Here is a 12,730-nt window from a genome sequence, read left to right as displayed (position 1 = left end):
AAAATAGTATAATGTTAAATTTCTATAGTTTTATCTACTTCAAATGTAAATCTGTTTATGTAGATGAACCACTCATATCCCCAATAGAAATACTATTTGTTCAAGTTTAAGTTGAGTTGTTTTTTCCGACAAATACTTACCTCTGATGGTTCCATCGTGACCATGGCTGAGTGTTTGGGCTTGTGATCCAAAGCCCACATAATTATGAAGCCCATATTTAACCAAATCAACAAGGAACTCGCAAGTCTTTCGGCTTTGTCGGTAGAAGCACTGTCCCTCGCTCTCTGCGGCTCTTTCTTTTTTCTAGGTGAGAGAGAGAGAGAGAGAGACTCTGCAAACAGAATGAGCAAGCAGACCACATGGCCACCTCGATCCAACGGCTCTCGTTTCACGGCCTTTCCGTTACCCAAAACCAACGGCGGACGAAGCCACCACCGCCGCCACCACAAGAGCTTGTGGAAGCACAGCTCCACGTCATCCTTCACGTCACTGGACCGCCGCGACTTCTCGGATCTCCCTCCGGAGCTGATAACCAGAATCGGATTCTGTCTCGGGTACCACAGCCTCGAAACGGCGTCGTTGGTGTGCAAGTCGTGGTGCGAGGCGCTCCGGCCGGCGAGGGAGGCCTTGAGGTACTTGACCAAGGGGAAGCAGTTCAAGCACGGCGCCCGCGGTTTCACGGCGAGCGTCGACAATGCTCTCAAGATGTTCTTGAAGGCGGCCGAGCGTGGCTCCACTAAGGGAATGGTCGACGCCGGACTGATTTATTGGGAGAGAGGCGACCGGGATAAGGCGTTTGATTTGTACCGGAAGGCTGCGGAGGCCGGTGACCGGAATGCGCAGTGCAATTTGGGGATTTGGTATTTGCAAGGTAGTCAAGTTCGATTCTTGAGCAATTGAATTGACACATTTGGTTTCACATTGTAGTTTTCTATGTGGTTTGATTATCAGTGAGAAAACTTAGCTCAGATAGTTAGCTGAATTGAGGAGTTTTGAAAATTGTTCTGGTTTAAATTGTATACAGTGACTCAAAGAATTTGATAGTTGTTAAATCGGTAATGCGCTAAGAAAAGTATTGGAATTGGCTATCGCCAGAACTGCAGAAGCATAATTTTAATTCATGTCATTGTAGAAGTTGTTATTTTGTTTTGTACTTTAAATTAGTAGTTCAGGGGATATTTGATTTGACTTCGATTTGATACTTTGGACTGATCAATTATATTGTCTGTGCAGTTGAACCTCCAAATCCAAAGGAAGCTGTGAAATGGTTATATCTTGCTTCTTTTCAGGGACATGTCCGAGCTCAATACCAACTTGCGATTTGCATGTATCAGGGTCGTGGGGCAGATCGTAACATGAAAGAAGCGGTATGTTTCTCTATCATCCCAATTTTACTACCTTATCTATGAAATTTAGAGAAGTATTATATTTGCTTATTCATATCATTCTAATATAAAGTTGCAAACTGAAGGGTTATGATATAAAGTAGCGAAATTTAGGGGAATAGTCCAAATCAAAGTATAGGGGATGAGGGATGGTGCTCCTGCTAATCCTTAAGTTTCTGATGAACATTACGTTTTGTGTTCTATAGCTGGTTGTAACTCATAGTTTTGACAGAAAATGTGATTTTCAACTTATTAAAGGAAAGGAGTAATGTCACTTATCCGTTATGAATGTTGCTGCCACATCCAAAAAATCCTTTTTTTTATATATATGGTTTAAGAAGTATTGGCTTATATTTTCCCAATACAGTTGTGATTTCCCACATAAAGTCGGCTGTTGTGTATCAGGGCAATCAGGCACTTTTTGCTACTCTACTATTCAAGTTAATTACTTGTCCAGAATTTTCATTTGAGAAGTTCTTTTCGCCATGCAGGCCAGGTGGTATTTGAGAGCTGCAGAACATGGTTATGTGCGTGCTATGTATAATGTATCACTGTGCTACAAGTATGGGGAAGGGTTAGTGCAGAGTCATCATGAAGCAAGAAAGTGGATGAAGATGGCAGCTGATCGTGGCCATAGTAAAGCTCAATATGAGCATGGACTTGCTCTTTTTTCAGTATGTACCATACCTTGCTCTCTTTTTTTTCTTTTTCTGTTTTTTTAATCAGAGAATGCATGCAAAAAGATAACAAGTTCATCTCATCCGAAAGAATTTAAGGAGAGAAAGAACACAAGAATTGGGGGGATTGGATAGTATACAAGAATTGGGGGGATTGGATAGTATGATCAGGCATATGACAATAATGCTCTGTCACTATGTTGATAATATTATGTTGATAATATCATCTTAGTACCTTCAAGATTATTTTTCTTAATGCCTCTGTTAAGAAAAAAGAAAGAAAGCAGGAGGGTGGATAATGTTCTAAATTATCCTCACTTAAGAGAAAAGTTATTACATTAAATATTTGTGTTCTGTGGAGTGAATTACTGATGGAGGGTTTGATGATAATATCTTTCAGGAAGGTGATAAGATTACAGCTTTAGTGTACTTGGAACTTGCAACCCGAGCTGGGGTAAGAGCAGGAAGACATCTTAAGGATGTAATTCGCGAACAGCTTTCACCAACCTCGCGTTATAGTGCCATGCTTTTATTGGAGAGTTGGCGTACTTTACCTTCATCTTCCTGAATTATACTACTTAAGGTTTGTCGTACACATCCCATCAATTCCCTGCATCATTGAGGCTTAGAGTCTCTCTTTCAAGGAGTGGTGCTAGCTTTGTTTATATTGCAGATGGAGAACTATCTTCATTTGTATATGTACTCTCTTGTACACCTTTAGTCCTTGATTGGTGGAGCAATGTACTGTAGTTCTTTACTTAGCATTAGCTTAATGCATATGAATGGCTTTCAAATGATGCCATTTTGGCGCAAAGTAATTTTATCAGTAATGATCTCTAAGTGTAGAGGATTGCTTGCATATGTTGGCTCGCAGATTTTGAGTAGAGCGAAATATTAGCCAGCTGGCTGTAAAGGAACCAAATTTCAGTTTCCTGCAAACATGTGCAAGTAGCAGTAGCAGTCGAGTTCATTGTGAATGGATTTCCAGGTTGAGAATAGCTGAGTTTTCTGTTTCTTTACAGTACATAAGAAAATTTAGATCCATAGATCATACATGTGAATATTGAAACCCTGTAATTCAATATTTGTTGTATTTGACTAATTATTGTGTCTGCTTCAAATATGAAGCATTGTTCTTAAATGTGTTGCATGACTACAAATATGTTACTGAGATTTTCCAACTATGAGCTACGAGCATACGCTTTTCGATTGGTGTTGGGATAGAGTGAGAGTATATTTTCCAAACAATAATACCAAAGCAGTCAAGGAAAAAGAGCAAGAACGATGTACACAAATGTTAAGACAGTAAGCAGCTTAGCAGCCAGCAGGTTCTGCTTTTCAGAATTTTAAGTAATCGCTTCAGCTGTCATGCTACTGCTCATTTCCAACAGAGAGAAATGGAAAACTTGTTATGCTACTGCTCATTTCCGGGAAAAATAGTATTCACTACTGGTTCTGATGCATCAAACATAACCTTCATAGTTTAACACTGATTAAACCTCACAGCAGATGGAAATAAGCAGGACAGAATTTACCACCTGACACATCCCTTCACAATAATGCTGAAGGGAACAGCTCTGCAAGAGTAAGCATGTAATGACCAATGCGGATCATACCATGCCCCAATGATTTGCCATACAAAATTCAATTTGGTTAAATATTGCATCTCTTTTATAAACCATCTATGTTTCTTCTAGCCCTGTTTTCTTGCACAACTGAAAAGGTTTCAACCTGATTCTACTACTGCACAGCAGATACTTGAACAAAAAAATTGTGCATCCTTGCATCTATGAAACTACGGCACTTATGTGAACCTTTGAGAATGACCTCCAGAGTGATACAGATTGAGGTGATATATCGCCTTCTGCACCAGCTCTCTTAACTCAGGATGTTGGGGGTTGACAGCCCCTTCAAGGGCAGTCAACACCCTAGTTGGTTCCAAAGCATCAGTGTTGTCAGTATGTAGTGCAAGATAGCAAAGGAGAAGCAAACCATGCAACTTGGAATTTTCATTGCCTCTTAGCAGTCTCATTAAAGGAGGAATAGCATTGAACTCGACTATTGTCTTTGAATGCTGAATACGAAGAAAATTATCTGAGCAAGCAAACTTCCCTAGTGCAATTGCTGCTTCTGTTGCCACATCTATATCCTTATTACCAAGTTGAGTCACTAGTGGTTCGATGACCCAGGTCTCTCTAGCAGGGAATGTCCTAGCCAATGAACCAATTGCTTTTATAGCAGGAACTTGCAATGTAGGGCTATTCCCCTCCTTGACCAGCCTTATGAGTTGATCCACAACCGCCTTGGCTGCTGGTGAATTTGTCTTGAAAGCCGCGCGTCTAAGGTCAGCATTAGATTCAGCGGCATCTGCTATCTCCATTATAGTCATCAAACAATTATATTGCAACTCTCCCTGTTCCTTCTCCACCAATTTGGCCAAACAAAGCAAGCCTTTGGTCTCGGTTATCCTCCTACTATTAGATATACTACCTCTAGCAAGCATCCACAAAGCCTCAGCACAATTAATTTTCATCTGAAGCTTAACAAGAGGCTGCTCATTCTCCCTATCCTTCCTATGGTTATGACCCCCTCGACTACTCCCCTCCGAATATGTATATGAAGAACTTGAAAACGAATTAGTATAACTGCGCCGCTGACTGCTATCATAACTACCAACATGTTTACTGCCTAATGACCCCTTCTCCATCTCCTTATTAATCTCAAGCACAGAGTGAATGCTCTGCTTACCTGCCTGCAGCTTCGGATCCTCCAGAAACGACTCGAATGACAACAATGTCACCAGCGGCCTAATCACATTGGCCCTAGCAAACTCATCCTGCGCAACACTGTCATGCTGCGCCATCCTCGCCACCAGGCTCGCCGCCCTGGTCTGTGCCCTCATCGCCGAGTCTCTTAACACCTGCACAATAATCGGCACTCCATCCTCATCCACAATCGCCCTCACTTTCTCCTGGTCACCGGCCAGGTTATAAAGCGCGGTTGTGGCCGCAGTTTGAGCCTCCGGGGAGGACTCCTCCTTCAAAAGCTTGAGTAACGGGATTACCCCACCTTCTTCCACAATAATCTTCTTGTTCCGGTCGTTGTCCTGCGCCAACGATGCCAGCTCGACAGCCGCCTCTACCCGGTCCTCCAGCTTTCCCATTTGGATGGTGGCGATGAAGGACCACACCCACGCGAGAATCGGGTCGTTGCTAGCAATCGGCGGCAGCGAGAGGACGATTCCGTTGGCGGCGGAGTCGGGGTCGAAGATGCTGAGCAGCCACTTCATGTCGCCGAGAGAAGAGTCGAGTAAGGAGGAGAGCTTCCGGAAGTCGGTGGCGCTGGTGATGGTTACGACACGTCGTAGGACACTCTGGCGTTTACACTTGCGGACTAGGGTTAGGGCTCGCTCCAGATTCTTGCAGACCTCGGCGATTATCCGGCGGATTGGGCGCTCGTAGAGAAACGGCGTCGTGGTGGAGAGTCTCACGACGGTGCGGAGCATTTGGGAGAGGCGGTCGACTTGTTTGCCGACCTCGGAGCACTCCGACTTGAACGACTCGGCGTCGTCCACGGCGGACTTGACACGCTCCGCCAGGAGAATCGGGTACGACATTTGGTCTTTGATTTGCTTCTCCTCCGAAGCCATTTCAACTCGACTTGGTGGTGATAGTGCGGAACGAGTCAACTCAATCGGCGGCGAGTCAGCGCCGAGTCAAGAGAGAGAGAGAGAGAGAGAGAGAGAGAGCAATAGAGAGTTGGATTTTTTGGGGATATTATTCTTCTTCTTCAGAGTGGCATGTTTTGCTGTTCTACTCTGAAATACTGAGCTTTTTTGGTTTTTAGTTTGGGAGAAAAATCCGATCACTTTCCGCAACGGCGCGTGAGGTTGTTTACTCTACGTAACCGTTTTTGCGTTACTTTGTGTTCCAATAACGCTCTTTTAAGGAAGATGACGGAGTGCGAGTGTTGTGCACTCGCGGGGTTGGAGAGTGGGGGTGTCTTTTTATTCATTTTATGCCTCTTTCTTTTTTGTTACAATTTTATGCCTCTTCTTGTTCTTCTGATTTTCTCTTTTTTTTTTTCTTTTTTTTTTTTCTTTCTTTAATTGTTTCTGGATTTTTCTAGTCAAGGAAGATGGGTTGAGGCCTTTTTTTCCTTTTTTTGGGTCCTTTATATATATATATATATGTATCAAATAATTGTTTCCCTGATTAGGGTTCTAAATTTCTAACCCAAGGGCGTAGGGAAGGGGGGGTCAAGGGGTTCAGTTGACCTCCCTCATATTTTTTTATTAGGTTATATTGTTATCTAATTTGTCAGTTGAAATGTGATGTTGACACTATTTTGACCATTCTAACTAATTAAAGAAAAGTTTGACATATAAAATATTAATTACAACAATCAATTTGAACAGAGGAGTGTTCAACTCCTCACGTGTGGTTCTCTTATTTTTTTTTTAATATAGGTTTCTAATCCGAATCAATGATTAATTGCATCTCCCTTTAATATTACAATTAAAACATATTCCTAGTCTTTTTTTTTTGTCTTTTTAATTAATATATTTTCCTAATCAATCAATTATTGTGATTGATTTCTCGTGCACCTCTATATAAACAGTTTTAGTCGCTTCTTTACGTATTTTGTTTTGTTATCCTTCAATAAATTTTTCCATGTCGTCGACAACCTTCATAATTAAAAACTTGCAATTATGGATGTTTTAGTTTTATTTGAAAAGTATCGTAAGATAAAAACAGCAGAACAGTCGACTCCATCTGAAGCTCCTCCAAAATTTCAAAATATGAGCAATCGTCGAGGACAATTATAATTACTTTAGGGAGATTTGTTATTTTATTTAACTTTTGTTTTCAAAGTGTTATAATGATTTATAAGTTTTTATATTATTCAATAAAAATTATATTTTTATTTTGTGTGACATTATTATTTAAACTCTTGACCCTTCTACTTGTGGTTTCTGATTACGCCACTGTTCTAACCTATGAGCTATGAGGAAAAACCCAATCAAATCCATTCATAATGTGAGCTCAATCTCATAAGAAGATTCTAAGTGATCACAATCTCATAATTTGGAGGACTTTTAGAGATTTTTGGTATTTCAATTCATCAATGATGTTTTTGCTCCTTTTGTGGAAATGCAAGATTATTAAAACGACGTGAAGAAAAAAAGTTTAGCATGACCTTTCCGCAAGAAAGATTATTCATATAGCGTGAAAAAAATGGTGTTGCTAAAATGTCCTCGTAAACCCAGCACAACTTGTGAAATATTATTCAATTCACATGGAGAATCAGATTAGTTGTAAAACAGGAATAACATAACAACATTCATAATTCTTTATTCATTATGAAAAGCATCAGAATTTAGATACTATAGTCAAACCAAATGCTGGGAATTTGTTGCGTCTTGTTCAAGTCAGCCCGACCTGCAAGTCGAAGATATGACTATGAACAGACTTGGATTGAGCACCACTTAGCGTAGTCAAGGAGTTTGACAGAGAAGTTTCAGCAGATACAACTTTAATAACAAAGAGTAGTTCATCCCCTGACCAGCCTCATAAATATTCAAATTGTAAAACATTGACTGATTGACTACAGAAACGGACATGGAATAAGGGATCTCATCTGAATTTTCCATTGTGCTTCCTGCGTCTCAGAGCTTAGCGACAAGAGCAGTCTGAATAGGTTTTGTAGACATCTCATTTTCCTTCAGGTCGTTCTCACATGTGTTTGGAGGGACGTCCACTGCCGTCGAGCAGTTGAAGAAACCATGTGGCTGCAATACAAATAACACGATGAAACATGTTAGGCTCATCGAACCTAAACAAATCACTCTCCAACTTCCATCTAAATTGAAATTATAGCACTTGGGGCTTAAGTAGATATTAATCGCACTGAGCACTGGATTGAAGCATATGTGAAGTGCGAACAGTATGGTGATTAAAATGAAAGTGCAACACTGTTTAAAGACAAGTAAACAATCTTGAGAAATTGAACAATAGATAAGAATTCCATACCATGAGTGTAAAACCGATATGTTCCACAGGCATGACCGGCCAGTCTTCCAGTCGAGGAATATGGGTCACTCCAAATACATACCTGCAATAAGTGGACAATGCGATCAGATTCCAATTCAAGCTAAATGATTACCTGTGCATAAACAAAGACAGTGATCTCATGGATGGGACACTGATCCCCTTTTAATCGCTTTCAGTTAGCTTAAAGAGATGTTTTCCTTAGTACTAAAATGTTGTTTATGCTACCATATCCTAATCCTTCTCTCCCCAATAAATATTCTCCATGTGATGTTCTCTCATTTAAACCAAATGTTGGAATTATTCACCCTGCCTAGTAATACTTACATCGCATACAGGCTATTCGATCTGCTACACAGACATGATTGTACATAGCAGCCATACATTAGGCATTAGGCATCTTATAATTTTAGACATGTAGAAGTGAACTCACCAAAGAACAATGTCAGCTTCTTCCAGAGATCGATCTTGCTGAACCCAAGTGGCTAATCCCTCCCCTACACGTGGATTTTGATTAGGAAATTCTCCACCAGGGTACATTTCATCACGTGCATATGAGGTGACCCAAAGATTATGCTTCAAAAAGGCAGCTCTTCTCAGAAACTTTGCCTCAGAACCAGCTAATGGTAAACAATTTGAACCAGGTACTAGCTTGTAACCTGTTAGCTGTCCTGTCCGGTTGACATTTCTTGTGTGCCTGACCTATATAAGCAAATAGCATGTGGCATCAAGCAACTAATTGTACTTATAGTTGCATAGAGAACAGGTGGCATATTAAGCTCAACTACTCCTGGAGTAATAATAACTGGATTCTAAAGAAATATAAAAAGTTCTTGTAAACTAAAAAAGCATTAAAAAGTAAACGAAAATCTATCACAGTAGCAAATAAGTCTAAGCAATCCAGACACATATGTTCAAGTGAGGAATCAAATAAATTTTTTCAACACAATGAGCAGAAAACGAAAAAGAACATAGCTTTGACATATTCTCTTGTCAAGCAAACAAACAATTTTAAAACAGAGCAATTATCTGAAATCCATAACTGGTGAACCAGGCAAGATTCGATCTCTATGACTAAATTAAAATTCAAAAACAATCAACTCTTAATGTTTCAATCAATATCCTTAAGGATTAGAGTGTACTATTATTATGCTTGAACAGGATCTATATATAGAAATAAACCTCAAAGTCCTTTGACAAATCATATCACGAACTTCAACAAGGGTTGTGTCTTACAATCCAATGGCGAGCAGATAAAGGATTACAATCACGCATCGCTTGCAGTTCTGATTTCAGAAGTTTTTCCTCAGCATAGAATGCATTGTTATGGACATTGTTCTTTCCTGGTTCTTCAACTTTAACATTTACTTCAACCACCTGAAGGGAAAAAAAATAAAGAAGAAACTAAGTTAATGGCAATGATCTGGAAGGTCTCTGTGTGTTTCAATCTTGTATTAAGGGAAAGACATCCATTTCAGCAAAACTGCAGACCTAACAACCAAAAGATTATAAAGTAGTAAGCTTCAAATTCTAACATTGAAATGGCACAATAGAGAAAGATCTCCTGAATTTCATATGGATTCATATATTACAGGTGCCTGGTCAACCTCTGAATCTACATATGTTTGACTAGCAAGAGTTTAGAGTGGCAACAAATTGGTCGCTACATTTTGATATAAATTTTGACAGATTCAAAACCTGATAATAGCAACCTAGTAAAGTATAATAAAGAAAGAAACCAAAGAACATTTGTATGACCTGATTATAAGTTTCACCAGGCTTACTATCAACTGCCATGTCCATACGAGCAACAAAAAAGTGTTGATGTACAGGAGCATATAGTCCAGGTGCAATAGTTGTACCATACTTTCGGGTTTCTCCTGGTTGAAGCGCACCTAAGCTTAGAATTCCTGTAAGTCTCACTTCAGCTTCAATTTTCCCATCCTATAAAAGAAAGTTGTTAATAATCAGTGTTGCTCTAGTTGCTCACTTCAAAAACAAAAATTACAACACACTAGTCTAAGCGCACAGATTTTATTACAGTAGAGGAATACCAATGTTCGTCAAGATGGTTGTGTACCCCATGTTCCATCTAGTGAAATCAATGCAGATGATAGCTTACCTGATAAAAATGCCAGTAAAATCCATACTCGTAGTTAGCTACAGTACAAATAAAAGACACTGTCAGCCTTCTAGATCGTCGAACTTCTGCTAAACCTGTTCTCCAATCCTGATGCTTCCATAAAATTCCATGATCCTCCTCATGCAAGCAAACACAATTCTCAATTGTTTCAACACCCCCAGTGAAATTTGTAAAGTGTGCATCAAAGTACTTGATATAACCTAAACAATCACAACCCTGCAACAACATAAATAATGTCAAGAAGTGAAAGATGTAGATATACACGATATAGACAGATGGAAGGGGAGACGGGCAGGGGGAAAGTGTCTGACCTTTTTAAGAGAATGTGCATTTTTACCTAGCCCATCTTCCCCGGCATCAAATGCATTCTTCCTGTAGTGGGGATCATTTGGATCTCCATAAGGAACCACCATCTCAACAAAACTTAACCTGTGGGCCACAGGCCTCCGGCCTCGACTGCCATCAGTATAAGCAACAGAATAGATAACCAAACCTTCCTTCGAAGTAAACCCAATGCGGAAATTCCACTGCCAATGAAAAAGTAAAAGTAATAATAAGAACTGATACGACATGCTGATCTGAGATAATCTAATGGTATAGTTCCAAGAAAAGATGCTAGAACCTTCTGCCATTCAACAAAGTGCCCATTAACACGAAAACTTGGCCCTTCAGGCTGAACGATCTTTAGGGGTTTCACATCACTTCGATCAACACCTCCTCGTGTTTCACCAGGAGTATAATTTCTCAAAGGATCAGCAGGAGGCAAGGGAACAAGTTTACGGTCTTCAAACTCAAGAACCACCATGTTTTGCATATCAACAAGTACATGAATTCCTTCCACTGGACGAGCATAACCATTTTCCATAGGGCAATCACTCTCAGTTCGACAGAAGATAAGAGGCTTAGCTAGCCTGCGGCTAGGAGCATCAGCCTCACTGTGATATCCTGTACACCTGTTAAAAGAGTGTCAACAACAGTGGCCAAAAGCTAGACATGGATTGAAGTCATATTTGTGCAACACATTCTTTTGAAAGAATATCAATTAGAAACTTACCATGGATCCACCATGACGAGGTCCAAATCTTCAATACCCCTCTTCTTCATGGCATCCCGAAACGGAGGATAGTCCTTTACAACAGCTTCGCATTCAGCATATTCCATAGCATCCTGTACTTTCAACATTTACAGAAATTACTTTTGACAAATGTATAACGAACAATTAGGCAAAAACAACTCTTTGGGCAGGCTGTATATACCATGGGAGGCTGAACATCTGGAACAACGTTGGAGGAGATGACTTTACCCCTATGATGACCACCTCGAGTCGCAGCATGAACTTCTGATAGCTCAACAACCCAAACACTAGTCTCATTTGACTTTTTGTTATAAACTACAAGCCTCGCTTGCCTCGGAGGAAGTTTACTAGGAATCATAGGTCCTCCTTTTGTTCTGGGAAGCAATGATGGCTGGAAAGGCGGGAAGAAATACGCATCGGCCAATGCCACAACGCGCTTATCTGGTTCTACCAAAGCTACTTCAACAAAGCGCATGCTATCCCTCACCTGATGAAAAAAGCAATCAATAATAAAATTATCAAATCAATGGTCCAAACTGAATTCCTGGTTAAAACATTATGAATGATAGTATTGTAACAAACCTCAGGGGTTGCTCCAGCTGCCCTGACAGTTGCCACGGCCACCGAGATTTCAGCCGCAGATAAAGGCTCCAAGGGATGGCTGGATTGAGCCCTCAACATGACTGGGAGGCCTATATAACCAAAATCAGCGATCACTTCCACTAAAACAAACACATTTCCTACATTTCTAGAAAGAAAACCCCTGCTTCAATCTGCACCATTCTAATCTTGAAAAAAAATCTTACAAAAAATTTACTTTCTTTCTTTTAATTTTCACCAGTTGAATTCCGAAAGTAACTTTTTTCAGCAAAGGAAAGTCAAAACAAGTGCTTTGGTGTAACATTTTGGACCCCAGAAAAGACTTGGCAAAAAGTAAACTCAAACTCAACTCACGATCACTACCAACAACAAAAAAAGCACCTTTGGCGGCAGAGGTTGTGTTGGCTGAAGAGGAGGAGTCGAGGGGTCGGATCAGGGTCGCCGGGGCGGAGACTCGGGTCGGGATCGGGTCCTGGGCCGGATCGGCTGAAGCTGAAGAAGCGGTACGAAGCTGGAGAATGGGTTTGGAGGAAGAAGATGTGGGTTTGGAGGGTAGAGATGAAGGGCTCGAGCAACAAGGAGGCGTCGTTTTTTGCGGAGTTGGGGCCATTGGGAAGGGTTAGAGAGCTCAGAGTATCCACCACCGTAGTAGTCGTAACTATGAGTGCAGTTAGTTCCCAGTGACATACAGCAATGTCAGCCAACACTAAACTCAACTGAACTAAACTACTCTCTCTCTCTCTCTCTCTCTCTCTCTCTCGTTCCGGAAGACAAGAAGCTAGCGTTGCAGATCAGATAGG

The 12,730-nt window shown here is 40.6% G+C and overlaps 3 protein-coding genes across 3 annotated transcripts; 1 reads left to right on the top strand and 2 right to left on the bottom strand.

The window, feature by feature from the left end:
• The first annotated feature begins 256 nt into the window (after positions 1-256).
• LOC101304535 (F-box protein At1g70590-like) lies at positions 257-3,148 on the top strand. The gene is made up of 5 exons (XM_004309938.1): positions 257-871; positions 1,234-1,367; positions 1,877-2,059; positions 2,463-2,645; positions 2,937-3,148. Exons 1-4 carry the CDS (start codon positions 343-345, stop codon positions 2,628-2,630), a joined length of 1,014 nt encoding a protein of 337 aa, XP_004309986.1. The 5' UTR covers positions 257-342; the 3' UTR covers positions 2,631-2,645; positions 2,937-3,148.
• Positions 3,149-3,271: 123 nt separating this feature from the next.
• On the bottom strand, positions 3,272-5,830 carry LOC101304246. The gene is made up of 2 exons (XM_004309937.1): positions 4,759-5,830; positions 3,272-4,722 (listed from the first exon to the last, which is right to left on the bottom strand). Exons 1-2 carry the CDS (start codon positions 5,709-5,711, stop codon positions 3,867-3,869), a joined length of 1,809 nt encoding a protein of 602 aa, XP_004309985.1. The 5' UTR covers positions 5,712-5,830; the 3' UTR covers positions 3,272-3,866.
• A 1,562-nt stretch (positions 5,831-7,392) lies between these two features.
• LOC101303958 (copper methylamine oxidase-like) lies at positions 7,393-12,384 on the bottom strand. The gene is made up of 12 exons (XM_004309936.1): positions 12,312-12,384; positions 11,913-12,022; positions 11,512-11,817; positions 11,310-11,422; positions 10,878-11,208; positions 10,567-10,782; positions 10,235-10,471; positions 9,871-10,056; positions 9,349-9,489; positions 8,546-8,814; positions 8,095-8,176; positions 7,393-7,853 (listed from the first exon to the last, which is right to left on the bottom strand). Exons 2-12 carry the CDS (start codon positions 12,009-12,011, stop codon positions 7,731-7,733), a joined length of 2,103 nt encoding a protein of 700 aa, XP_004309984.1. The 5' UTR covers positions 12,012-12,022; positions 12,312-12,384; the 3' UTR covers positions 7,393-7,730.
• Positions 12,385-12,730: the final 346 nt, after the last annotated feature.

The sequence above is a fragment of the Fragaria vesca genome, unplaced genomic scaffold (genome assembly GCF_000184155.1).
Source record: "Fragaria vesca subsp. vesca unplaced genomic scaffold, FraVesHawaii_1.0 scf0513160_u, whole genome shotgun sequence".
In the NCBI taxonomy this organism is placed as follows: Eukaryota; Viridiplantae; Streptophyta; class Magnoliopsida; order Rosales; family Rosaceae; genus Fragaria; species Fragaria vesca.
The sequence above is the reverse complement of the archived record's forward strand: the minus strand, read 5'-3'. Positions and strand labels throughout refer to the sequence as shown.

What these genes read in the sequence shown, in the direction of transcription:
- LOC101304535 (XM_004309938.1), top strand. Translation starts at nt 343, where the DNA reads ATGAGCAAGCAGACCACATGGCCACCTCGATCCAACGGCTCTCGTTTC. An exon ending in ATCGTAACATGAAAGAAGCG is followed by an intron (nt 1,368 to 1,876) that starts GTATGTTTCTCT and finishes TTCGCCATGCAG; the next exon opens with GCCAGGTGGTATTTGAGAGC. An exon ending in ATGGACTTGCTCTTTTTTCA is followed by an intron (nt 2,060 to 2,462) that starts GTATGTACCATA and finishes AATATCTTTCAG; the next exon opens with GAAGGTGATAAGATTACAGC.
- LOC101304246 (XM_004309937.1), bottom strand. Translation starts at nt 5,711, where the DNA reads ATGGCTTCGGAGGAGAAGCAAATCAAAGACCAAATGTCGTACCCGATT. An exon ending in AATAAGGAGATGGAGAAGGG is followed by an intron (nt 4,723 to 4,758) that starts GTCATTAGGCAG and finishes TAGTTATGATAG; the next exon opens with CAGTCAGCGGCGCAGTTATA.
- LOC101303958 (XM_004309936.1), bottom strand. Translation starts at nt 12,011, where the DNA reads ATGTTGAGGGCTCAATCCAGCCATCCCTTGGAGCCTTTATCTGCGGCT. An exon ending in CTCGTCATGGTGGATCCATG is followed by an intron (nt 11,209 to 11,309) that starts GTAAGTTTCTAA and finishes CTCTTTTAACAG; the next exon opens with GTGTACAGGATATCACAGTG. An exon ending in CTGGTGAAACTTATAATCAG is followed by an intron (nt 9,490 to 9,870) that starts GTCATACAAATG and finishes TTTTCCCTTCAG; the next exon opens with GTGGTTGAAGTAAATGTTAA.